General features: G+C 38.8%; 1 protein-coding gene across 1 annotated transcript in view; it reads left to right on the top strand.

Moving 5' to 3' along the window:
* The window catches only part of FMN2 (formin 2), a 381705-nt gene that overhangs the window by 68768 nt on the left and 285891 nt on the right, over positions 1–27046 (top strand). Inside the window, exons 3-4 of the mRNA XM_039464306.2 lie at positions 16669–16816; positions 26940–26995. Of these exons, the coding sequence (XP_039320240.2) occupies positions 16669–16816; positions 26940–26995 (204 nt within the window). The remainder of the gene's footprint in view (positions 1–16668; positions 16817–26939; positions 26996–27046) is intronic.

Genomic DNA, 27046 nt, shown 5'->3' on the forward strand with positions numbered 1-27046 from the left:
CACACACAAACACACATTCTTTGGGTCTGGTCTTCAGTTTGTTCCTCACCATAGAATGTTTTTTGTTATTAGTAAAATAAGACTGTTAACAAAACCTCTGGGTTCAGGTAATTTCATTGGTGAATTCTACTATTTAAAGAAGAAAGAAAACCAGTCTTAGAAAATATAAACTCTTTCAGAAAACAGAGGAAGAATAAACATCGCCCAACTTGTTTTATGAGGCCAAAATTTCCCTGATAGTAGAACCAGATGCAATCATTAGAAAACCATAGCTACTATCCCTGATAAATATAAATTTAAAAAAAATCTGCATATTTAATCCAGCAATGTATATAAAGGAAGGCAAGGCTGGTTTAACATTTGAAAACCAAAGGACATATAAAAACAATGTTAGTAAGCTCAGCTTAATATTTAAAAGCCATATAATTTTCATTATATACATTATATGTATATATGTATATGTATATAATGACTCTCACTAGAGATTATCATAGAAGTATTTGATAAACTATATCACCATTCATGACAGAAACTCTTAGGAAACTTAGGAGTAGAAAACTTGCTTACTTTGGTAAAGGACCATTATAAGAAACCTGCAACAGATATCATTAGATGGTGAAATACTGAAGGTTTGTTCTTTTAAGTTCAGGAATGAGAAAACAGTGCCACTATTGCCACTCTGTCTTCTATTGAACAGTTATTCCTATATGGTCCAGAAGATAAATAAAAAATTAGAGAAGAAATGAAACTGCCATTATTTATGGTGATGTGATTGTATACATAAAAATTTCAAATACGTTTACAGATTAATAATTAGAAATAAAATTTACCTAATTACTGAACACAAAATCAGTATGTAAAACCAATGTCATTCTCTATCAGCACACATAAATTTTAAAGATACTTAATATGTTTAAGACAGTATTAAAAACGTCAGATAATCTAGGACGACACTGAACAAAAATGTGTGTGGCCTGTATGCATACGCCTATGAAACTTCAGTGAGAAAAATCAGAAATGACAACTATATCAGCAGATGTATCATGTTTATGGTTTTGAAGTCTGCTATTTCACTTCTCTCCAAACTAGTAGATCAGATGTAATTGTAATCACTATCTCAAGGGGGTGCGTGAATGCGTGTATCTGTGCTTTAGTGGGATGTGACAAACTGCCTCTAAACTTTATTTTGGAAGGGCCTAGAACAAGGAGGAGGATCTTTAAAAAAGTCAAAGTGGACAGAGTTACTATTCCAGGTATCACGACTTACTATAATGCAACAGTAATTAAGCATTGTAGTATTTGTGTAAGGAGGCACAAACACACAGTGGAATAGAGAACCACCCAGCAGGCTCTCATGTGTATAGACAGTTGATGAATGACAATGGTGGCACTGAAAAGCAGCTTAATACAGCCTTTTAAGTGAATGGGAAGGGATCAATGGGCTAATCATCTGAAAAATATAATAAAAATTTGATATCCATCTTACAAACATGAAACTCCTTTCTAGGATGATTATAAATGTTAATGTGAAAGATGAAATAACAAAGCTTCTGGAAGGTAACATAGGAGGTATCTTGTTGCTTGTGGAATAGGTGAAAACTTCTGAAACAGGACAATACCCTGGCTATAGAGGAAAAGACTGATAATTTGGAGTGTATTGAAAGTAATTGGGCTGGATGTGATGGCGCACACCTGTAATCCCAGCATTTTGGGAGGCCGAGGTGGGCGATTCAAGGTCAGGAGTTTGAGACCAGCCTGACCAACATGGTGAAACCCCGTCTCTACTAAAAATACAAAAATTAGCCAGGTGTGGTGGCACATGCCTGTAATCCCAGCTATTCAGGAGGCTGAGGCAGGAGAATCACTTGAACCCAGGAGGCAGTGGTTGCAGTGAGCCGAGATCACACCACAGCACTCCAGCCTGCGTGACAGAGCAAGACTCCGTCTGAAGAATAAAGAGAAAGCAAAGCTAGTTATGGAACTATTCACATTTTCTATTTGTTTGTTGATTTTGGTAAATTACATTCTTTTCCTAAAAATCATGTTTTACCTAACATTTTTAAATTGTGCTGTAAAGTAATTCTAAGATCTTACTACTTTAAAGTGTGTAGGATCAGTGTCATGTCTCCTTTTTCATTTCCGACGGTACTTACTTGCCTCTCTACTTGATTATACTTGTCAGAGGTTTTTAATTTTATTAGATTTTTCAGGAGGCTTCTTTGGAGGCTATTTATTAACACTTAAATCTGTTTGCTTCTTTCTCCCTTCTTTGGACTAAATTGCTGGATTTTTTTCTCTCCTAAAATCTTGAGATGGATATTTAACATATTGATCTGTTTTTTTCTTTTTTTTAAATGAAGTCTCTCGCTCTTGTTGCCCAGGCTGGAGCGTGGAGTGGTACCATCTCAGCTCACTGCAACCTCTGCCTCCTGGGTTCAAGCGATTCTCCTGCCTCAGCCTCCTGAGTAGCTGGGATTACTGGCGCTTGCCACCATGCCCGGCTAATTTTTGTACTTTTTGGTAGAGATGGGGTTTTGCCATGTTGGCCAGACTGGTCTTGAACTCCCGACCTCAGATGATCCACCCACCTCAGCCTCCCAAAGTGCTGGGATTATAGGCGTGAACCACTGCATCCGTCCTTAATGGATTGATTTTTGTAGCTTTTTATCTTTTTAACGTATGCATTTAAGCCCACAGATTTCTCTCTCAACATGATTAACTGTATCCCAAAAGTTATGGCAAATATTTTTATTATCCTTTATTTAAAAAATGTTTTAAAAATTTCACTGTCTTTTTTGAATAATGTATGATTTAGAATTGTATTGCTTAATTTCTTTTTTCTTTTCTTTTTTTTTTTTTTGAGATGGAGTTTCACTCTTGTTACCCAGGCTGGAGTGCAATGGTGTGATCTCGGCTCACCGTAACCTCCGCCTACTGGGCTCAGGCAATTCTCCTGCCTCAGCCTCCTGAGTAGCTGGGATTACAGGCACGTGCCACCATGCCCAGCTAATTTTTTGTATTTTTAGTAGAGACGGGGTTTCACTATGTTGACCAGGATGGTCTCGATCTCTTGACCTTGTGATCCACCCGCTTCGGCCTCCCAAAGTGCTGGGATTACAGGCTTGAGCCACTGCACCCAGCCTTGTATGACTTTGTTTTATCTTCTTTTATTACTGATTTCTAATTTAGTTGCGTTATGTTAAGAAAACATACTCTTCATCATTTCTGTATGTTGCCATTTATTGAGATTTACTTTATTGCCCAAGATGTGATCAGTTTTCATCAGTGTGCTATGTATATGCTTGAAAAAAATGTTTTAGGTTAAATGTTCTACTTCAAGTCCATTAGGTAAATTACTGATGATGTTGTTCAGATCTTCCATATCCTTCCTTTTTTCTTTTCCTTCTAGCAGCTATTGAGAAAGTTATTTCCACTATGTTTGTGGACATGTCTTTTTTTCTTATAGCTCTGTTAATTTTTGCTATATGTGCTTTGAAGCCATGTTATTTGAAGCACACATATTTAGAATTATTTATTTTATGAATTACATTTTTATCAATAGAAGACTTCCACTTTGTTTCTTTTTTTTTTTTTTTTTTTTTTTTTTTTTTGAGACGGAGTTTCGCTCTTGTTACTCAGGCTGGAGTGCAATGGCACAATCTCGGCTCACCGCAACCTCCGCCTCCTGGGTTCAAGCAATTCTCCTGCCTCAGCCTCCCGAGTAGCTGGGACTACAGGCGTGCACCACCATGCCCGGCTAATTTTTGTATTTTCAGTAGAGACGGGGTTTCACCTTGCTGACCAAGATGGTCTCGATCTCTTGACCTCGTGATCCACCTGCCTCGGCCTCCCAAAGTGCTGGGATTATAGGCGTGAGCCACCGCGCCCGGCCCACTTTGTTTCTTATGATGCTTTTTGCTGTAAATCATTATCTGTTATTAATATAGCTATATTTGCCTTCTTTAGTTTAAAATTTACATGTTATATCTTTTTACTTTCAGTAATCTTAATCATTTTTATACTTTTTTGTTTGTATTTTCAGTAAAGAGCATAGGTTTGGAGTTCATTTTTTATCTTGTCTGACGGTCTTTTATTTTTTTCTGTTGTGTAACTAAGTCCATTTACATTTAATACCATTGTTTAAATGCTTGAATTTAAAGTACGGTTTTATTATATATTTTCTATTTGTCTCACTGTTCTATAGTCCTTTTCGTTTTGTGTCTTTTGGATTTATCAGTTACTCTTTACTATTTAGTTTTTCTCTCTGGTAATTTGAAAGCTATAATTTCACCAGCTATCTTTTATTATTATTATTACTGTTGAGACAGGGTCTCTCTCTGTCACCCAGGGTGGAGTGTGGTGGCATCTTGAATTCCTGGGCTCATGCCATCCTCCCACCCAGCAGCAAGGAGTACACTACAGGGGTGTACTCCTGGGCTCATGCCATCCCTCACCCTCCCAGTAGCAAGGAGTACACTACAGGGGTGCATCACCATGCCAAGATAATTTTTGTGTTTATTTTTAAATTTCTAAAAACTTTTTAAAAGGTGACATTTTACTGGCTTGTCCAGACTGGTCTTGAACTCCTGAGCTCAAGCAGTCTTTCTGCCTTGGCCTCCTAAAGTGCTCAGATTACAGGCCTGAGCCACTGCACCTGGCTTATCTTTTAAAATCACATACATTTTTGCCGCCCCCCTCTTTTTTTGGGTACTTTCACCTGTTTCCTGACAAATTAGGCAACCTTAAGACCTGTTTCCAGACACATTAAGCAACCTTGAGATTCCTTAACTTAATAAATTTCACTTCCAAGTTACATGTTATTTTAATTCTTTCTATATTATCGCCACAAGACATTAATACTGTTTATATGGTTAGTATTTAATCATTTTTCTTTGCTCTTTCTTCCTGCGTCTTCAGGAATCTGTTTGGGATTATTTTCTGTCAGCCTAAAGAACGTCTTTTTGTATTTCCTTTAGTGCAAGCCTCCTAGGTGACAAATTCTTGGTCTCAAAATAGATTTCTTTCATTTTCTTCTTGAAAAATATTTTTACAAGGTGTAGAATTCTAGTAGGCAGTTTAAAAATGATCATTCCACTATCTTTTAGCTTTCGGTGACACTGACTTCTTTACAAAAATAATCTATTTATTGATTCTTTGAAGGTAATCTATTTGTGGCTGCTTTTAAGATGCTATTTTAGTTGATTTTTTAATAGCAGTTTTACTGTATTCACTCATTTGTAGTTTTTTTTTAGGGCTTTGAAATCAGTGGTAGTTTGATACTTTCATTTTACAGCATTTTCAGCCATGATCTCTCTATAGATAGTGCTTCTGTATAATTCTCTTTATGATATCTTTTTTTCTGGACTCCACTTATACATAGGTTAGACTTTTTCACTGTATCTTTTATCTTCTTATTTTCTCTGCAATATTTCCAATCCTTTGACTCTATTTCTTCATTCTGGTTTATTTCTTTTTATCCCTCTTTGAATGCACTAATTTTTTATTCAGCTCCTTCTAATCTACCATTAAGTAGATCTGTCGAGGTCTTAATTTTGGCGACTTACCTATTCTAGAATTGCTCGGTTTTTAAAATTATTTCTAGTTACGTGTTGGCATTCTTTTTTTCTTTTTTAAAATTTAAATCAGTGTCTCATTTTGTTGCCCAGGCTGAAGTGCAGTGGTGCAGTCACAGCTCACTGCAGCCTCGACCTCCTGCCTCAAGTGATCCTCTAGCCTCAGGCTCCCCCCAGGTAACTGGGACTACAGGTGTGGACTACCACACCTGGCTAATTTTTAAAATTTTTTGTAGAGACAGGGTCTCTCTGTGTTATCTAGGCTGGTCTCGAACTGCTGGACTGAAGCAATCCTCCCAACTGGCCTTCCCGAAAGTACTGGCCTTACCTGCGTGAGCCACCACTCCTTGCTAAAGTTCCCTATGTTATCTTTTATCTTCTTGGAGAGATTTAACGTAGCTATTTTAAAATGTGTATCTGATAATAGTCTGGATCCCTGTATGTTTTTTTTTTTCTATTGTCTGTTTTTCTATTGATGTTTGTTTATTTTTTATGTCTCCATTTTTTAGTTTAGTTCGTTTTGTTTTTTTTTAATTTTATGCTGCGCAGTTGCTTAGTTTGATCTCATCTTTTCCCAGATAGGATTTATGTTTGCTTTTTCCGGGGACCTGGGGCACTAATATTCCAAGATCATCTTGAGGTATGTTCAAAGATTTAGATGATTTGAAGTTAAATTTTAGCCTTGAAAATGTTCAACCTGCCTACTTCTGGTTTACCTTTGTTACTAGCGTGATGAAATTTTAGATCCTAATCCACAAGGAGAAGTGTCAGTAGGACAAGTCTCCCTTAGAGGTCATGGTCCTCCAATCCCTTCCCCCTGATAATGTGCCCACAAACTCTCACAGGAATCCTGTGGAGTATTGAGGGGTGGGGGCAAAAGACACATCAGCCATAGGTCTGTGTTCTCCCCCGAATCCTGGCTTGCTAATTTATTCTTAATTAATATTCTCTTTCCTCTTCCCTTTAAGATATATGTATATATATAGCTCATGTATTATTATTAATTTTTTTTTCTTAAGACTGAGTTTCATTCTTATTGCCATTCTGAGTGCAATGGCATGATCTTGGCTCACTGAAACCTCCGCCTCCTGGGTTCAAGCGATTCTCCTGCCTGAGCCTCTAGAGTAACTGGGATTACGGGCGCCAGCCACCACACCCAGCTAATTTTTGTATTTATAGTAGAGATGGGGTTTCATCCTGTTGCCCAGGCTGGTCTTCAACTCCTGACCTCAGGTGATCCACCTGCCTCAACCTCCCAAAGTGCTGGGATTACAGGTGTGAGCCACTGTGCCCGGCCTCATGTATTATTTTTACAGTGTGCAATTTACAGCCAGATACTTCAACTTGGCAACATACCATAAATGTATTTTACCTGGCATTCAATGAGATGTGATTTTAATAATTCTTGATTGTCCAACTGTGTGTACATGGTAAAATTTTTTATTATTACAGCTATTTTTGAAAATTCTTTTCTTTTTAAAAAATATAAGTAACGCCGGGCGCGGTGGCTCAAGCCTGTAATCCCAGCACTTTGGGAGGCCGAGGCGGGTGGATCACAAGGTCAAGAGATCGAGACCATCTTGGTCAACATGGTGAAACCCCGTCTCTACTAAAATACAAAAAAAATAGCTGGGCATGGTGGTGCGTGCCTGTAATCCCAGCTACTCAGGAGGCTGAGGCAGGAGAATTGCCTGAACCCAGGAGGCGGAGGTTGCGGTGAGCCGAGATCGCGCCATTGCACTCCAGCCTGGGTAACAAGAGCGAAACTCCGTCTCAAAAAAAAAAAAAATATATATATATATATAAGTAACGTTGGAATAAATATATTCTAGTTCATAAATTTTTTGCATACCGCGATATATTTTCCCCTTAGAAAAGGACTTCTGTGCGTGGAATTGTTGGTTCAAAAGGGGTAGGTTGGCTGGGCATGGTGGCTCACGCCTGTAATCCCAGCAGCTTGGGAGGCTGAGGCAGGCAGATCACCTGAGGTTAGGAATTCAAGATCAGCCTGGCCAACATGATGAAACCCCATCTCTAGTAAAAATACAGAAGTTAGCCAGCTGTGGTGGCTCATGCCTGTAATCCTACTACTTGGGAGGCTGAGGCAGGAGACTCTATCCAACTTGGGAGGCAGAGGTTGCAGTACCTGACCTATTTGTAAACATTTCAGAGATATCAGTTCATCCTGGGGTTTAATCTTTTGATATTATTTTATGCTTTCTGCGTCATGTGTCATGATATACATTTCCAATTTTAAATAAATCCTTTTCTTTAAAAGTGAACTATAGATGCTTTAGGCAATCCCATTTATGTGATCCACATAGAGCTATTTGAAGGGCGATGTTATAGTGTTAACTGTGTGAAGATTGTGGCAAAAATAGAAAGTATGAGTGTGAAGATGACGAAATTATTTTAAAACCCTGTATTATTTATAAAAGCATGTGCACTATGATTATAGCTACGTAAAACATTCATAGAAAATTTAGAAAATAGGCTGGGCATGGTGACTCACACCTGTAATCCCAGCACTTTGGGAGACTGAGGCGAGTGGATTGCTTCACGTCAGGAGTTCAAGACCAGCCTGGCTGACATAGTAAAATCCCATCTCTACTATAAATAAAAAAATTAGCTGGGCATGGTGGCACACTTTTGTAATCCCAGCTACTGAGGAAACTGAGGCAGAAGAGCCAAGATTGTGCCACTGTACTCTAGCCTGGGTGACAGAGTGAGACTCCGTCTCAAAAAAGAAAAGAAAATTTAGAAATTATACACAGTGGATGCTGTTGTATATGGTACTGATTAGTTATTGTTTTTCTTGGAATCAAAACAATTATATAGGGCTGTGCTATTATTTTTTATAATTAAATGATAAACACAAACCCAGATATTGTTAATTCAATTCCGACTACTGTCAGCAGATCTACTTTTTATCCAGCCAGTCAGTCATCTTATAAATGGCTCAAATGAGTTCAAATAGGCAAATAAATGGACATCACAGCTGGGCATAGTGTCTCTTGCCTGTAATACCAACACTTTGGGAGGCTGAGGTGAGAGGATTGCTTGAGTTTGAGATCAGCCTGGGCAACATAGCAAGACTCCATCTCTACAAAAACCAAAAAATCTAGCCAGTCATTGTAGAACTCACCTATATTCCCAGCTATTTGGGAGGCTGAGGTGGGAAGATCGCTTGAACTCAGGAACTGAATGCTGCAGTGACCTGTGATTACACCACTGCACTTCATCCTGGGCCACAGAATGAGATGCCATCTCTTTAGGTAATTAAATAAATAACACCTTTTTGTCTTTCCCTAATAGTAATAATGCATTTATTGCTACCTAGTCCAAAAAGTATTTACAATGATTAGGAAGAAATGAAATAATATAATTTTAGCGACAAGATTAAAGAAGAAAAGACAAGACAATACTGAAGTGGAACTAGGAATGATACTAATCAGAAACATATGTTCCAGAATCTCCAGCCATGGCAGGTTGGCCACATGTGAATTTCAGTTTTTTAATAGCCAAAATGAAAAGCACATCTGATCAACACAATTTATATTGTCCCTGAGATTCACACACATACACACACACACACACACACACACACACACACACACACACAAATGGCCACCCTAGGTGGCTCACATCTGTAATCCCAATACTTTGGGAGGCCGAGGTGGGAGGATCACAAGGTCAAGAGATTAAGACCATCCTGGCCAACGTGGTGAAACGCCATCTATACTAAAAATACAAAGATTAGCTGGGCATGGTAGCGTGAAACCTGTAATCCCAGCTCCTCGGGGGGCTGAGGCAGGAGAATCACTTGAACCCAGGATGCAGAGGTTGCAGTGAGCCAGGCTTGAGCCACTACACTCCAGTCTGGCAACAAAGTGAGACTCCGTCTCAAAAAACAAAACCACAAACTCAAAATACCATCCAACTGTTTAGTTCTTTAGACAGAGCTGCGAACTTCCGAGATCAGGAATAAGCGTGTCTTCAGAGCCCCCTTACACAAAATATTGTGTGACGGAGTGGGCATTTTCAGCGGTCTTCTGTGGACTTGGCAGTCTTGTCTGAGATCACACCCAAGGACAGTTCAGTTGAGGCAATTCTTTTTGAGGTCAGTAGGACAAGGTTTAGAGCCCTCTGCTGGCCTGAGGTAGATCTATCTACACAATTTAGGGTTAGGTTTGATTTGATTTGATTTTGTTTTGTTTTGGTGACAGGATTTCACCATGTCATCCAGGCTGAAGTACAGTGGTGCGATCACAGGTCACTGCAGCCTCAAAGCCCCAGACTCATGCAATCCTTTCACCTCAGCCTCCAGTAGCTGGGACCACAGCAGTGGGCCACCACACTTGACTAAATTCTTTTATCTAAAAATTTTTTTTCTGTAGAGATAGGTTGTTGCTATCTTTCCCTGGCTGGTCTCCAGCTCCTGGGGTCAAGTAATCCTCCTGCCTCAGCCTTCCATAGTGCTGGAATTATAAGCATGAGCCACCATGCCTGACCAGGATAGATTTTAGAGTGGTTATAAAGAAATCAATGAGCTTCATACTTCAAGGCAATTTTTATTTTTCAATGTTTTTTTCCCCCTTCATGCAAACGTTGATATCAGGTGGGAGACTGTACTTCCTGTAATGTCTGGGATATTGTTACTGTACTTTACTACTTAAATATGGGTCTACTGGCCTTGATAGACAGTTGAGCTGTGGCAGTGCTGACAGTTTCTTAATAGAGAGGAACCTAAACCCAGATTAATTCCCACGCAGATGGACATCCTGTCTCTACTCACAGATAAGCCAATCATCGAATGGGAATAGCAGCAATGCCTCTCAGACAGTACTAATCTAGGTTCTGCATTAATAGACACATTGTTGGACAATGAAATTTTCTTGCATATGGAAGAACCAGAAAAATGTTGATCTGAAAGATTTTAAGGTGGGAACCAAACCCTCATCTTACCTGTAAGTCTCAATGAAGCACTCTTAGAATGCCTAACTTTGAGCATTGTTATTTTCTAGTGCACACACTAAAATACATTATTTGTGGATTATAGCTCTGAGTTATTTTAGGCATTACTATTTATAACCTAGTGAAAAGATGGGGAAATAGCTGCTAAAAGTAACTTTTCTTTTTCTTAAGCTAGCAGGCTTTTAGTCTGCTTATGCCACTTTTAGGTTGTGATTTTAAAGCTTCTCATATGCCTGTGGTAGAAAGCTTGTGTTTGTTTTCTTTCATAGGAAGACATAATTTCATTCAGCAAAAGCCAAAACAGACCTTAAGAACTTAAAGATGTGCAGTGGGGCCATGAAAATTCATTCCTGCCTTAACCCAGAAATAAAACTGTGATTTGCTCTGTTAAGCAATTCTTATCCATCCATTAAGTTTCTTAATACTCACAGGATGTTGATTATTAATACTTAACAATCCTGAGAAAACAAGGGAATATAGGATACTGGTAACTGGTAGCTAGAAACTAATATATTCTATTTGGGAAAATAGCAAATAAAATGTTACACACACACACGCAAACACACACAAAGACGTTTATGGATGGTTGAGGAAATGCCACAGGAAAATTATTGATTGAATGCAAAACCTGTTGACAAATAGCACAAATGCCAAGAAAACTCAGTTTGCTCAACTACTTATAGTCACACTTAAAGCACAGAAAGATTTCGTGTTGGTTATGTAGAGATGTTGTGTACATGAGATAATAATTTTCAATTTCTTGAAAAAGGATTTTTTTAAAAGAAAAAGGTGTTACTATTCTAACCAAACACAGATTTTAGGAAGTCAAAACAAATAGTATTCATGGCACATTACATTTGAATGTCACCGTGTAATTTTCATAGTTCTTTTCATATATCATTTACTCTTGCCTCACACAAGCTCCCTGAAAAAGACAAGGGACACATTTTTCCTGATTTACTGATGAGACTATTCAGGCTCCACAAAGTGATGAGATTTGCTTAGGGTGGAACAATGAATATATCCTAGGACTTTTATCTACTCTATGTTTTTTCTTTAAATAGTTAATTACCAGTAGGTTTAGATATAACAGATAGTTAATACCTTCATTTTTCATATGATACCCACAAAGTTTCCTTTTGGTACCTTGGTAAACAAATGAAGAAAATGAGATTAGTTGCCGCAGCCTCTGCCTGTGTTGACCAGCCATCTCTTTTGTTTACTTCTACTTGATAAATGTGTTAATTCAGTAGGCATCAAGTGAGATAGAGTGTTGCTCTGTTGATCCCAGGTTCAAAGGATTCTCCTGCCTCAGCTTCCCGAGTAACCGGAGTTACAAGCGCACACCACCACGCCCAACCAATACTTGTATTTTTAGTAGTGAGGGGGTTTCACCACAGTGGCCAGGCTGCTCTTGAACTCCCAATCTCAGGTGACCCACCTGCCTCCGCCTCCCAAAGTGGTGGGATTACAGGTGTGAGCTACCGCACCCAGTCTCAAGTGGCTTGTATGTAGTCACCATAGCACTGTCCAGAGCTAGGGGAGATTTGCAGGACCCGTGAACACCCTTCTCATCCTGAAGAAGTTTTCCGTCAATTCACGAAACGTGATATACACTCAGGAGTAGGTGACAAGCCACCATTTTGGCTAGGACACCACTGAGTGTCCTAATGTGGGGTGGCAGGTGTGTTGAGTCAGCTGTCTGATTCAGGAGTGGCCTTTCAGGTGAGGTGGATTTGATTCAGGTGAAGTGGGACTTCCACCAGATTTTTTAAAGTGATTGATTAGACTCCCTGAGTGGGTAGAGCTGGAGAGGGCATTCTAGTGGCATGAAGCTTGGTTTAGGAAATGAGAGATGAATTTGGGAAGGTAGATGGTAGGGATATAGGAACGTTGAAATGATATTTAAGTTGAAGAGTTTGGATTTGATTCTGCAGACGTAGAGGAGCCATGAAATAAATTTGTTTTGCCTACTTTCTGCTAGTGGAGCTATGTGATGAATGAGAGGTTTTGAGATTGCCATTACAGCCCTGTAATGTATTACAGTTCCAAGGTGTGGTCCAAAGACCGAGGGACTGACTGTATATTTTGTTTGTTTATATGAGGTTTTACAGAGTGCTTTTAGCGTGCTTTGTATTTTGGTGAATGATGAAACTCAAATTGAGATAGTTTATCCCCTTGATTGTTGGTGCTTCCTCTTTGATTTGGAACAAATTATTTCTGAGGCTGTTAGTAGGATGATGGCTCTCTAGGCAAAGTCTTTTGGTGGTTGATTATGACGCCAGGTCTGGAGTCTCTCAGTCACTCCAGCCCTGCTTCTCTCCACCAACTCCCAGAGGAGCCGGTGCACCAACCGTTTTTCCAAACATGCTACATTTAACGTATGTTACACATGAGGAATCAATGCTCAGGCTTAGAAGCATGCTGTTGTGGCCAGTTTGGTTCTGCTACTCTGGGAGATATTAGGAGGACAGTGGCTGCAAAGATTTAAGATAAGTTATTTTCTGGGGCTGTGTAGAATAACTGTAGCTCACCGTAGCTAAAATAGGTATCATCACCATTAACTGGAGGGTGGGGAAGGTTAATTGGAGAGGGTATATTTCAGAAACGTTTCTCACTGCAGCCTCAACTTCCTAGGCTCAAGTGATCTTCTCATCTCAGCCTCCCAAGTAGCTAGGACTAAAGGTGTGCGCCACGATCCCTGGCTAGTTTTTTGTACAATTTAAAAATATTCTGTGGAGGTGGGATCTCACCACGTTTCCCAGGCTGGTCTTGAACTCCTGGGCTCAAGCAGTTTACCTGAGTCAGCCTCCCTAAGTGCTGGGATTATAGGCATGAGCCACATGCCTGGCTACCTTGCAGTTATTTTCTTAAGCTATAACGGTATCCGTGTTACCTGTTAAGAACTGACCTGTCAATTTAATCATACACTACTCTTGAGCAAGTGAGTCTTAGCTATTTCCAACAGCCTTGCAAATTTACTGTTTTCGTTTTAAAAATCATTAAAACATTGTTAACCATGGGAAACTACACAGAACATTAATTTATCACCTTAACCATTTTATGATTCAGTATTGTTAAGTGTATTCACACTGATGTGCAGTCAATCTCCAGAACTTTTTCATCTTGCAAAACTGAAGCTCCGTATCCATTACGTTGCAGTAACTCCCTGTTGCCCCTCTCCCCAGCCCCTGGCAACCACCATTTTACTTTCTGACAATATGAATTTGACAATGCTATGTGTCTCATATGGGTAGAATCATACCCTGTTCGTCTGTTTGTAGCAGGGTTATTTCGTTTAGCCAAATGTCCTCCAGGTTCATTCATGCTATAGCATGTATCAGAATTTCCTCCTATTTGAAGGCTAGATAATTCCCCATTTTGTATATGTATCACATTTTGTTTATCTGTTCATTCGTGAATGGATGCTTGGGTTGCTTCTACCTTGTGGCTATTGTGAACAATGCTCTTATGAGCACAGGTGTACAAATATTTATTTGAGATCCTATTTTTAATTCTGTTGCATATATATCCAGAAGTATAATTGTTGGGTCATACGGTAATTCTATTTTTAATTTTTTGAGGAACTGCCATATGTTTTCCATAGGAACAGTATCATTTTACAGTATCACTAATAGTGCACAATGCTTTCAATTTCTCCACATCCTTGCCAGCATTTATGTTCTATGTTGTTGTTTTTGATATGGTCTTGCTCTGTTGCTGGGCTGGAGTGTAGTGGCATGATCACGGCTCACTGTAGCCTCGACTTCTGGGGCTCAAATGATCCTCCCATGTCAGCTTCCCCAGTAGTTGGGACTACAGGTGTGTGCCACTACACCTGGCTAATTTTTATGTTTCTGTAGAGAGGAGGTTTTGCCATGTTTCCCAGGCTGGTGCTTTATTTGTTTTTGTTTTTGTTTTTTTAAGTAATAGCCATCCTCATGGATGTGAGGTGATCTCATTTCATTTTTATTGTCATTTCCATAATGATTAATGATAATGAGCATCTTTTCATGTGCTTGTTGACTATGTTGTGTATCTCCTTTGAAACAATTGTCTATTCAAGTCCTTTGCCCATTTTAAACTCAGGTTATTTGTTTTTTGTTGTTGACTTGTAGAATTTCTTTCTATATTCAGGATATTCAATCCTTATCAGACTTGATTTGCAAATATTTCCTCCCATTCTGTAGGTTGCCTTTTCACTCTGATTGTATCCTCTGATGCACAGAACTTTTAAATTACGATGTAGTTCAGTTCATTGATTTTTGTTTTTACATTTTTGTTGCTTGTGCTTTTGTTTTCATATTCCAGAACTCATTGCCAAAAGCAATGTCATGAAGCTTTTCCTGTATGTTTTTGTCAAAGAGTTTTGTAATTTTAGGTCTTAACGTTTTGGTCTTTGTTCCATTTGAATTTCTGTTTATGGGGTAAGGATTTACTGGGTTTTAATGAGAGCAAATCTCAAATGAAGTTTTGCCCAACATGTAAACATTCATTAAATATACAGCACTAGTTTGCACAAGAGCTTAAACAAGCCGACCTGAGAGTCAGAGCGTGGCCAGCTTGCCACTGTGGTAGGTGCTTCACCTCACCTTGTGTGAAAGGTCCATGTGATACAAACACCAAGGAATAGGATTCTGTGCCCGGTTCTTGGCAGCAGACAAGGAGACATCCTCCTAAACTAGTGGTTGGAGGTAGCACGCTCATGGTGTCACACCTTGACATCATCCCTTGCCTGAGTGCTAGCCTTTTTAAGGATGAGGATGTTCTCCGCTATCTTAGTCAATCTACTTATATTGAATTTCTTCAGATTCTCCAATGACAGCTTATACCTAACATTCATTATGTTAATTAAAGCCACTAATTTCACCAGTGAAAAACTATTTCTTCTGTTCAGTATGCTAAATAGCACAGGTTCTGGTGTTGGGCAGGATGGGATAGTTGGAAGATATATGCGTAGCTGAAATGCTTCGCCAGGTCTGAAATGTGGTCTTTTCTGGTACAATCCTAGCTGACCCCAGGAATCTGCATTCTCAGGGCCAACGACTGTCCCTAAGTGCAAAGCTTAAACTAACTGGTCTATCCATTGCATCTTCCTGTTCATGCTGGAGATTATTTTGCAAATTTCTTAATTTGTTCAATACAGAAATAGCAACAGCCATCAGATAACTCACTCACTTTGTAGTCTCAACCCAGTAATTACAGTGTTGTTTTGTTTTGTTTTTTGTTTTTCTCTTTCACTTCTACCACACCGTTCTTCTCTTTACTTTACTTGATGTTGATCAAAGGTGTTAGGGAAATACAACCAGTTAAGAAAAGTGCCACACATATAGGGCGTGCGTATATTAAGCATACGCTTCCTAAAATGGTCGAACACATTGTTACTCTGAAATCCTAATGAGCCATTTTCCAAGGTGTTTGCAGGCTGTGGAACAGCCTTCCTTGTAAGATTTGCAGATTGTCTCCTGGCCCTAGGTATAGTACGAGCTGCTCTCTCCTTTGGTCCAGATTCTGTTGGTCTGTAGCTGGCAAGGTCTTTCTTGGCCAGAAGATCCCTATCCAATTTCTTTTTTTTTCTTGGCAGCTTTATTTATTTCTTCATGGTTTCTCTCCCAAACAGTTTCCAACCTGGATCCCAGATAAGTTGGTGTCCTGGGTCTTTGGTTGTTGAAGGCACGGAGGCTATTATCGTCCTGTGGTGCTCAATACAGCCTGTCCTTTGACATTCCCATGAGTATATAAGCCATTTTAAAAGGGTTACCATATTCCAGTGAATTAAAGATGCTAGTTCAGGGAGTTCTCTGATTGAGTGTCTGGACTGTCTGATTTTATAATTTCCTGCAGGCCTATATGGCATCTCTCCCTCCAAAGAAAGAGGCATAGGCTTTACTATAGAAAAGAAGTGGAGGCAAATGTGGTTATAAAGATAGAAACAACTGTGTGAAAAAAAAAATGTGCATCTTAGGAACCTACACTGAATAGTATAAAATGCTGTTTTAATGTTTCATGTATGTATACACAGATAAGTAATTGACATAGAAATGATTTTGTAATATATTAGTCATGGTTTTTTTGATAACTGAATTAATAGCATTTCAACATTTTTTATTTTTAAATATAGCAAGATCAACTTTATACCTGGGCTGCAGTCAGTCAACCCACACACTCACTGGATTACTCAGAAGGACAGTTTCCTAGGCGAGTCTCTTCCATGTGGCCACCATCCAAACCTCCTGATGAAGAACACAAGCTCAAGGATGCTGAAGCAGGTAATTGTTTCCTCTGTCTTCAGAGATCACTGGAAGAGGCAAGATGGAGAGATATAAGTTTTATTAAATCTTTGTGTTTTGTTTTGTTTTGTTTTGTTTTTGAGACAGAGTCTCACTCTGTCACCAGGCTGGAGTGCAATGGTGCAATCTTGGCTCGCCACAACCTCCGCCTCCTGGGTTCAGGTGATTCTCCCACCTCGGCCTTCTGAGTAGCTGGAATTACAGGTGCCGGCCACCACAATCAGCCAAATTTTTGGATTTTTGGTTGAGACAGGGTTTCACTATATTGGCCAGGCTGTTCTCAAACTGCTGACCTCGTGATCTGCCCACCTCAGCCTCCCAAAGTGCTAGGATTACAGACATGAGCCACCACACCTGGCCTAAATCTTAGTTTTAAGTAAGCTTTTATTTTTAATTGCGTGGCATTCAGATATGATCTTTTAAAAATATTTATTGTTGAGTCTTTTCTCTCTTTGCTCTTTTTATCATCTTATAGTGTTTTGTGTTATTGGCTGGGAAGATAGCATGAGATTAGCATCAGCTTTATTTGGAGGAGTTTAGCAGGATGATGACCGCCAATCCTGATTTTAAGAAAACACTTTATATTTGTCTTACAGAATTGAGAATGGTATTTGTGTAACAAATATGGGATATGGTGGTTTTCTCCCTTGTTTCTTGTTCTTCTTCTTTTTTTTTTTTTTTTTTTTGGGATAAGGTCTTGTTCTGTAGTGCACTAGAGCAATGGCTAATTACAGTTTCAGCTTCCCTGGCTCAAGCGATGCTCCCAACTCAGCCTCCCAGGTAGCTGGGACCACAGCTGTGCACCATCACGTCCGGCGAATTTTTTATGGAGCCACAGTCTCACCATGTTGCCGAGGCTGATCCAGACTTTGGGGCTCACCTCGGTCTCCTAAAGTACTAGAATTATAAGCATAGCACCTGGGCTTTTCTTCGTTTTGTTGTAGTAAATTTCCAAACTTCCTCTTGGTGAATGAACTAGGCATAAATACTGATTTCTGAAGCCTGAATGAGGAGTAAATAGGAGAGCATCATTGCTATTCATAGATTTCTCCTCCACCAGGTTTTCCTAAATGGTGACATAGATATTAGAGTTAAGAATGTTGATATTTTTTTCCTCATTAGCTCATAGAGAGGAAGATAGTTATTAGAAACTTATTTTGGACACATAGTAGAAGAGCATGAATTAAGAGTATGGAGCTTGGGTGTTGCCACTTCTTAGCTTTGTAATTTTAGGCAAACTTTCTAACTACTATACTCAGTTTTCTCATCTGTAAAATGGTTATGAGAATAGCATGTACTGCATAGCACTGTTTTGAGAATTACAGGCGTTTATGTGAAGCATTAGAGTGTAGACTGCAGTGCCTAGCTCAGTGTGTTTAATATTATTTATTATAATTATCATTATTGCATGTCATTGCCTTAGTCATGAGTTTCCTTTCAAACCAACAATGGCCAAGAATGTAAAAGGTTTTATTCCAGTCCCCTGCCCAAAGTTCTGCAAAGGGAACCTTGCCTTCTGTTTTTATCCCAGTCTCTGGAGGGATGTATTTATGCCTTTTTTCTTTCCACAAGGGCACTGAAATGGGGCCCACACTTGACTTGGAATCTCCCTTTTCAAATGTCCAGTGCTTTTGAAACACTGCTTGGTATTCAGTAGGTGGACTGTCCTCCCTGAAATGAACACAAATGGGAGATAGGGTGTAGGAAGTGGTGTTCCAGGTAGGACACTGAGTTTATCGTAACACAGAGAGCAGTTTCTCAAAGGCCAAGACAAGAGTTCCACTAAGCAAAGATGTTCAGAGAGACCTCTAACATGATAGCACCTGAAAATCAAGCGAGTAAAAGTACTTTTAGTTTTTAAAGAAAAACACACAACTGAAAATCTTGATCCCATTATCTACACTATTTATGATAACATTTATTGATACAAAATGCTCAGGGGTAGATATAGTAGAATTAATCAATTTCATGGAGAGCCCTTTTAACAGTGGTTTATATCCCGTGTTTTGCATCATTGATTGGGTGATATTTTCATGTTTTCTGTTCCCTACTATGTATCATTCTCAACTTTTCTAACTGAAACATTTATATGATATTCTTAAATTTTAGGGCACTTTACAAAATGGTATGAAACATTTTATGTTGCTGGTTATATATACTGGTGGAGCTAATTGACTCAAAGTTAATTGAGTGTGATGATCTGAATTTTAGTTTGGTAAAAGATGATAGTTGGGACTGATACCAGGAAGTTTGTCATCTGGTTTTTGCTTCACGATTTGATACTTTGCAAAATGCCAGAGGAAGTGATTTTTAACGAAATAACTTGTCTCCTTTTAAAAAATGCATTCTCGAAGAGGATGATGGAGGTAAGAAGAATTTAACATAGTGACTTACTTTTCTCTGGTTGATCTATTATAAACCCCAACAGCCATATAGTATTTTTTTTCATGAGAGTGATCTAATATGTCTTTGTAAACGTTTTCTGTTGTGACTCCCTGATGTTCATTTGGAAAGACACTTCCATGAGACAGCCTCATTCCCCAGGACCATACCACAATCTCTTCTAATCAGTCAGTTGTAAGAGTGGGAGTGTCAATATCACTAGATACCTTTGCCTGCAATCTCATGTTTTATGTCAATCACAAAGTTTGATAATATAATTGTTAATAGTAATGATATATTTGTAGTTAACTGATTAGGTGCACATTCTTATGTAGTGACATCTTGGTTAAATCCACTGTATGTAACATGTGACCCCTTTCTTTTTATTTTTTTTTTCTGTCACCCAAGATGGAGTGTAGTGGCACAATTTTGGCTCACTGCAACCTCTGCCTCCCCGGTTCAAGTGAGTCTCCTGTCTCAGCCTCCTGAGTAGCTGGGATTACAGGCATCCACCACCATGCCTGGCTAATTTTTGTATTTTTAGTAGAGAGGTGGTTTCACTATGTTAGCTAGGCTGGTCTCAAACTCCTGACCTCAAGTGATTCACCCACCTCGGCCTCTCAACATACTGGGATTATAGGAATGAGCCACTGTGCCTGGCTGATCCCTTCCTGTTTTAATTCAAAGTAAAAGAGTTCAATGACATTTTTTTTTCTTGAGGAAGAAGAAGAAAGACTTGTAGGTCTAGCTTAGAAAATTGAGGACTTTTTTGGTTGTGTGTGTGTGGTTTGTTTGTTTTTTGCTTGTTTCGTTTGTTGTTGTTTTTTGCAGCTCATTTTGGTCGGTTGGTTTGTTTGAGACGGTGTCTCAGTCCGTCACCCAGGCTGGAGTGCAATGGCATGATCTGGGCTCACTGTAACTACAGCCTCCCGGGTTCAGCTGATTCTCCTACCTCAGCCTTCCAAGTAGCTGGGATCACAGGCACCTGCCATTTTGCCCAGCTAATTTTTGTGTGTTTGTAGAGACGGGGTTTCACCATGTTGGCCCGGCTGCTCCTGGACTCCTGACCTCAGGTGATCTACCCACCTTGGTCTCCCAAGGCATGAGCCACTGTGCCTGGCCTTTTTTCTGCCTCTTAAAATTGATTTCCTAATTCACATGTCCAGCCAATTCAGATTTGTGGTGCTCTGTCTTCTGCCTTTTTCATGTGTCTCACTTTAACTGCATAGGGAGTATCTCACTTTAACTTTTTCATGATTTCTTCTGTGAAAGATGTTTTCTTCCACCTTTATGTATTGATGAAGGAACTGACCCTTCTACCTATGATTTGGAAGTGCTGAGGCCACGGTGAGGTGTTCGTGCTTTCCCTTAGCAGTGAGTTGCTGATTCCTGGCAGTGCTTTGCCGTCATCCTGGCTCCCTATGCAGTTCCATTGCCTCCACACACGGGCCTAAGGTATTAACCTTGACCTTTTGAAGTCTGCAGAACACCTCCTGAATGCTAAGGCTGGCTGGGGAAAAAGGAAGTCATGTACTTCAAATGTTGGTGGCATTAAACAAATAAAAAACCAAAACAAATTGGAGGCAGAAACATTGATGCAAAGAAATCCTTTCTATTTATCATTTTCTCTCTATCTCCTCCTTCCATTTTCCCTTGCCTGTGCAAGGCACTCACCCCCCCCTCCATGGCTGTTTTCCACTCACGGGCTCTTTTCTGGAGTCCCAGGACATTCTGTTTATATCTGTCATTTTTTTATGTATTAATTTTTTCTGTTTATGTGTGTGTGTGTGTGTGTGTGTGTGTGTGTGTATGTATATGTATATATCTATATATACACATATATATGTCTTCCCTATAGGCTTTCAGAATTTCAAGACCTTCTGGCACATGGTATATACTTAAATATTCAAGTGAATGATGGAAATCTTTTACTGGAATAGATCTAAATAAATATCTACTGAGCACATTAATCCAAGATTTGAGGGAGAGTTTTGTATGGGCTAAAACAGTTTATGTACCAATTTAGGAGCTCAATACCAAGTTTCAAAGGTCATTCAATAGATTTGAACAACATCCATGAAATAAATAACTTGATTTTTCAAATTCACGGAAAACCAGGAGCCCAAGCAAGGTGTGTAGACATGAATAGGAACTTGACCATTGTTATTGCATCTCTGGAAAATCAAATCCCTTACATTTCTTTGAAAATGTTAACAGCTGAGCAGAAACAGAGGACTGACTTTAGAAAGGCAATCAAGCACAGAATGTCCTCAAAGAAAATATATGGAAGAGGATCTGGTAGAAACATGGTAGATGACTTCCTGTTGCAAGGAATAAAATAAAAAATGAAGAACCATGGCAGAGTATTTTCATGTAAAAATCCTTTAAAATGCAGTTATGCACCGACCAAATACATTGTAATTCACCTTTTTTCCAAAAAAAGATTTGAGCAGCTTATAAATATGTAAAATGTACAAAAGGATCATAAAGGAATATAGAGCAAACTAAAAGGAATATGGGGTGGAACAGTAAAATGAAACAGAGATAAGATAGCCCATTGAAATGTATCTCATAAGGATCTGCCATTTTTAAAGGTAATTGGAAATGTAGCCCTCAGGTACAAAGCAGAAAGGGGAATGTGAATGTTTTCCTCAGTGTCTGTGAGATTGAAAACACAATCTCTCAGAGAAACACAAATAATATCCCAGAGAAGTATCCCTAATGATTTCTAAGAAAAGAGATTCTATGCCATGCAGTGTAACTACAGTATCATCGACTCATTTGTTGTTGGTTTTTTTTTTTGTTTGTTTTTGTTTTTTTTTTGTTTTTTTTTTTGAGACAGGGTTTAACTCCGTCGCTCAGGCTGGTGTGCGATGGCATGATCTCTGCTCACTGTAGCCTTTACCACCCGAGCTCAAGTGATCCTTCCACCTGAGCCTCTCAAAGTGCTGGGATTACAGGTGTGAGCCACCATACCCAGCTAACTTAAGTGTTTTGTAGAGCTGAAGTTTGGTCATATAGCTCAGGCTGGTATTGAACTCCTGGGCTCTAGTGATCCTCCCACCTTGACCTCTAGAAGTGCTGAAATTACAGACATGAGCCACCATGCCTGGCCCATTTCTGTGTTTTGTTTAAATGTTTTAACATATGTTCAATTGAGATAATGTAGAAATTCTATGAGGGACCAAGGGAGAATTGATAAGAGTTCTATCTCTCTGAGCTTCTCACTTTATCAAGGAATAAAATGTACTGGACTAGATTGACTCTGTCTCCCAAAGACAATTCTCTATTTTCAACATGTAAATGTCTAATATTTATAATATATTTAGATATTATGTAATATTTATATATAATTTATACATATATGATTAATGAATTTATAGATTATATATAATATATAGTGAATTTATACATTATATATACTATATAATGAATTTATTATATATTATATAATGAATTTATACATTATATATAATATATAATGAATCTATAGATTATATATAATATAGAATGAATTTATAGATTACATAATATATAATGAATTTATAGATTATATAATACATATAATGAATTTTTTTTTTTTTTTTTTTTTTTTGAGACGGAGTTTCGCTCTTGTTACCCAGGCTGGAGTGCAATGGCACGATCTCGGCTCACCGCAACCTCCACCTCCTGGGTTCAGACAATTCTCCTGCCTCAGCTTTCTCAGTAGCTGGGATTATAGGCACGTGCCACCATGCCCAGCTAATTTTTTGTATTTTTAGTAGAGACGGGGTTTCACCATGTTGACCAGGTTGGTCTCGATCTCTCGACCTTGTGATCCACCCACCTCGGCCTCCCAAAGTGCTGGGATTACAGGCTTGAGCCACCGTGCCTGGCCTCATATAATGAATTTATACATTATAGGTAATATATATGTTATACACATGCATACGTATAGTTTTTATAACATTTTATAAAATTGGCCTTCATTTTCTCCTGAGCTAACTATAACCTGGTTGTGGCTATATTTTGTTGACAATGAGAGGCAGATTCTCAATACTGTTAAATAATCAAGCAGATCATGGAATTGGTTCCATTGAGGAAAATGTAAGTGTTGAACCCCATCTTCATTTGTGGAAATCAATGGTATATCAGAATTAAAAACATCTTGCATTTATTAGGCAGCCAATCATAAGTCATGCTACTTAAATGAAGTTTAATGAATTCTGTTTCAGTTACATTGACTTGATTTGAATCAAACTGGTATATGCCATTAAAGAAGCTGTAATATAATAATTTTATATAGCTGCATTTTTACTTAAAATTCCTGACTGTTTAGAGACAACTTCATTTTTAGAATGCGTAGTTTGCATATATGTTTTAAAGGGCTGGTTTATTTTTTCTTCTTATCAGAGGGGCATATCCTGCTCGTTGTCTTTATTGTCTTCTGTCTATAAAGACACAGCTCATCCAGGTGTGTTTTATTTCAGGATGAAAGGCTTTTTTTGTGATGATAAAGAGATCACTCCTGAAACATAGTTGGTATCAGAGGGAGTCTAGAATTTTAGATTATGTTCAGAATTTTGTGAGATAACTTTTTTAAATGGAATATTTAACTTTTTTTAAGGAATGTTCTTTCTCCTTCTCTGCTTTATAATGATTTTTTTTAGAAAAGAACATTCTGGTTTCTTAATTTTAAGGATGAGTAAAGGAGGTGGCAGTTTTAAATGTATCCTTGAGCACTCTCTCACTGGGTTACTCTTTGAAAATAACCATTCTAACACTGAATATTTGATGGAGACAGTCATTTTGTGCCAGAGCTGGGTTTAAGGCAATTCCTGAAAGTGCCCTGGATCCTGGGAGGAGGAGAGTGTTGGGAATGAGGGCGTTGGCAGTTCCGGGTGATCACTTTCATTTAAGGAGCTCTATGAAAGTTGGAACTAAGCTGATATCTCAGATACACCTATCTCGTGACTCCACTCTTCAGCCATTACTGAGAAGCGAGCTTCCTTATCACCAATTTCTCTCCACTCTCTGCGGGACACTTTTCACCATTTTTTCATGCTTCCCTTTACTTTCTCCCTCCTGTATCTTTCTCCTTCTATTTCTCCTTCTTTTATACTGTATTGTATTTTTCTGTCCTCTCTCAGTGGTTCTCATTTATTTTCCCTTTATATTTCAGTAGTTATTCTGTGCATGTCTTTCATTTTAAAATCTTGACCCTCTAAAACTCCTGTTTTCCAGCTTATGATTTTGAAGACAGCATTTCAACATATAAATTTATCTTCAATGTTTTAACACACAGATTCAAACAAATAAAAAATATGATGAAAGGGATGGGAGCATGAATGTAGTCCAGGTAGCTATTGAATTAGAGAGAAGCTGAAAGTTTGGGTGTAGGTGTGCAGAGTAGTTTGCTGATGCATCCTGCTAATAAACGTGGCTTTCTAAGTAGATTTTTCTGATAAATTGCACTTGTTCTTTACCATCAGAGCCCAGAAGTTTCTTTTTTAGGTCCATTTACCAGATCAAGGACTAGAAAAAAGCTAGAAAGCATTTTGTGCATTTCTAATGTAAAGAACTGTTTGTGTACTACTGGGAGAGCCTTTAGGCTCTTACTGCATGATCTAAATAGAAGAGGAAGAGAAACTTTTCCCCACTGGTTCAAGGCCAAGACTTGTCTTGAGTCTATTGTGTTTGGGAGGATTTGGAAGTGACAAAAAAAAAAAAACAACAGAATGAGAGCGTTCTGGAGTTTGGATTTGCTTTAATATTAACTGTTAAATAGCTTTGCTGTTAAAGATCTTTATTAAAATGTAGCTAACCCTGGTATTAAGTTCAGAGTAGAGATGTGTCAGTATAAGACAGAAGAATCTCTCTTTTTTTTTATTAGCTCAATGATATACTGTATTTATTCGGGAAGATGGTTGTATTTTAAGGCCAATTGTTTATTGCCACTGTGACATTTATTGGTAAGTGACTGCATCACACTATTCTCAATGATTTTTGTTTTAAAATATGTGCTTTTAGCTGAGATTCAGAAAATAGCTAAAGGCAAGGCAATATCTATATTATCTCTTGTAAAAATCATTACTTTCTCTGCCCAGGATACCCCACTTTTCATGGTGGAATCCACTTGCATGGTCTAATCGTTGTTTTGATCTTTCATTTATTCTTTTATTCACTCCCACAATGACTCAACAAATATCTTAAGCACTTACTAAGTACCAGGCACTATTTGAATGTTGGGGATACAACAGGGAGAAAAACAGACAAAAATTCTTGCTTTCACAGAGTTTATCTTCTACTGGAATAAGAGATATAAATAAGTAGGCAAACAAATACATTAGAGAGTATACGGTATGATGATCCAGGTTAGAAGAAAGTAAGGGCGAGTGTGTGGTGAGTGCTGGGGAGTGGGTGAGGTTGCCACTTCTGCGTGCCCACAAAGGCAGAGTCCCACGGGAATCAGCCACAGAAGTGGGGCTTGGAGCTATTGGGAAGAAGAGTGAGTGCAGTGCTCTGAGCAGAGGCAGCAGCCGCTCTGGCTTTGGCAGCCCTGTGGAAGAAGCATGACGGGTGTGTTACAAGACAAGCAAGCTGGCCAGGGTGGCTGGCCTGGTGAGCAAGCTGGGACAGATGAAGGTGGGTAGAGAGGCTAGGGAGTAGAGGTCATTGAAACCAGGCCTCATGGGCCCCTGTAGAGGCAGATTCTCATCTGAGTGAAATGAAAAACTTTGAGTGTAGCTTAACAGTGTACTACGCTGTTTAAATACGAAATGCCTCTTATTTTCCGTAGCATTGTTGCATACATCAGCGACCATGCAGCTATGTCGGAAATGTCAAAATGACCGTAACAAGTGGCTGCCATACCTTGCGTCCAGGGTCTGGTCTGCATGCCAGTCAGGGGAGCAACGTGACAGTCAGCAGATGTCAACAGTGGTCTTCACCTTGCCAACAACTGCTTGTGTTATGGGTCTTCAGTTTCTCATCTGAGAAGTGTGGAGGATGGATGAGATTAGTGTTTTTTCAGGCTCTGATTCAGGGAGTATGAGGGACTCCTGAAGCCCCTTTCATTTTTATTTTTATCCTGAAGGCCGTTTTATTTTTAAATTTGCATGCAAGTTTCTCTTAGAAGAAAGTACCCTCTAGCTTAAGAAAAAAAAATATCCCTGACTTGGTTATGGCTTAGGTTTTGTAGCATAATGAATTTGCAGTCTTATAGACTCTCAAATGACGTGAGGACTAAAAGAGAAAAACCCCTTCAGAATCCCTTATTACTCAGGTTCTCTTGGTGACAGTGTTCATTATTTCTCATTGAAATCAAAAGGCAATTTGACAACAGTTAGACAAGGCTTTTGAGATCCCATTCTTCAACCTTGGTGAGGCGGCTTCTGTCATGAAACAGACTTCAGCTAAGTGAATAATACAATCCGTGAAAGTCTTAGAAGGACTTTCTGGCACAATTTAGAAACTAGCAATTGAGGCAAATAAGGGTAGTTGATGTACAGAGAAGTGCATAGGAATATCCCAATTATGGCATGAGCGTTGTCATTATATGTATTATATATACTGAAAAGTAGTCATATCCTAATAACCCAGTTATATAATTGGAAAAGAGACTGGATCTTTCTGGTGCTTATGGTTAATGATATATTTTAGTGAAAGTTTTATTTTCTGATAGAAGAAATAGGAAAGTTGCCCTTTAAAATACTGACTCTCTGCTTCCTTTCCAATCTAGAGTCTCAATCTGCTGTTTCGGAAACTCCAAAAAAACGCTTGGATGCTGTCCAGCAGGTGAGACCATCTTATTAAGATGTCAGAGTCCCGTCTGTCTTGTTTGTCTTA

Source organism: Saimiri boliviensis, chromosome 14 (genome assembly GCF_048565385.1).
Source record: "Saimiri boliviensis isolate mSaiBol1 chromosome 14, mSaiBol1.pri, whole genome shotgun sequence".
NCBI lineage: Eukaryota > Metazoa > Chordata > Mammalia > Primates > Cebidae > Saimiri > Saimiri boliviensis.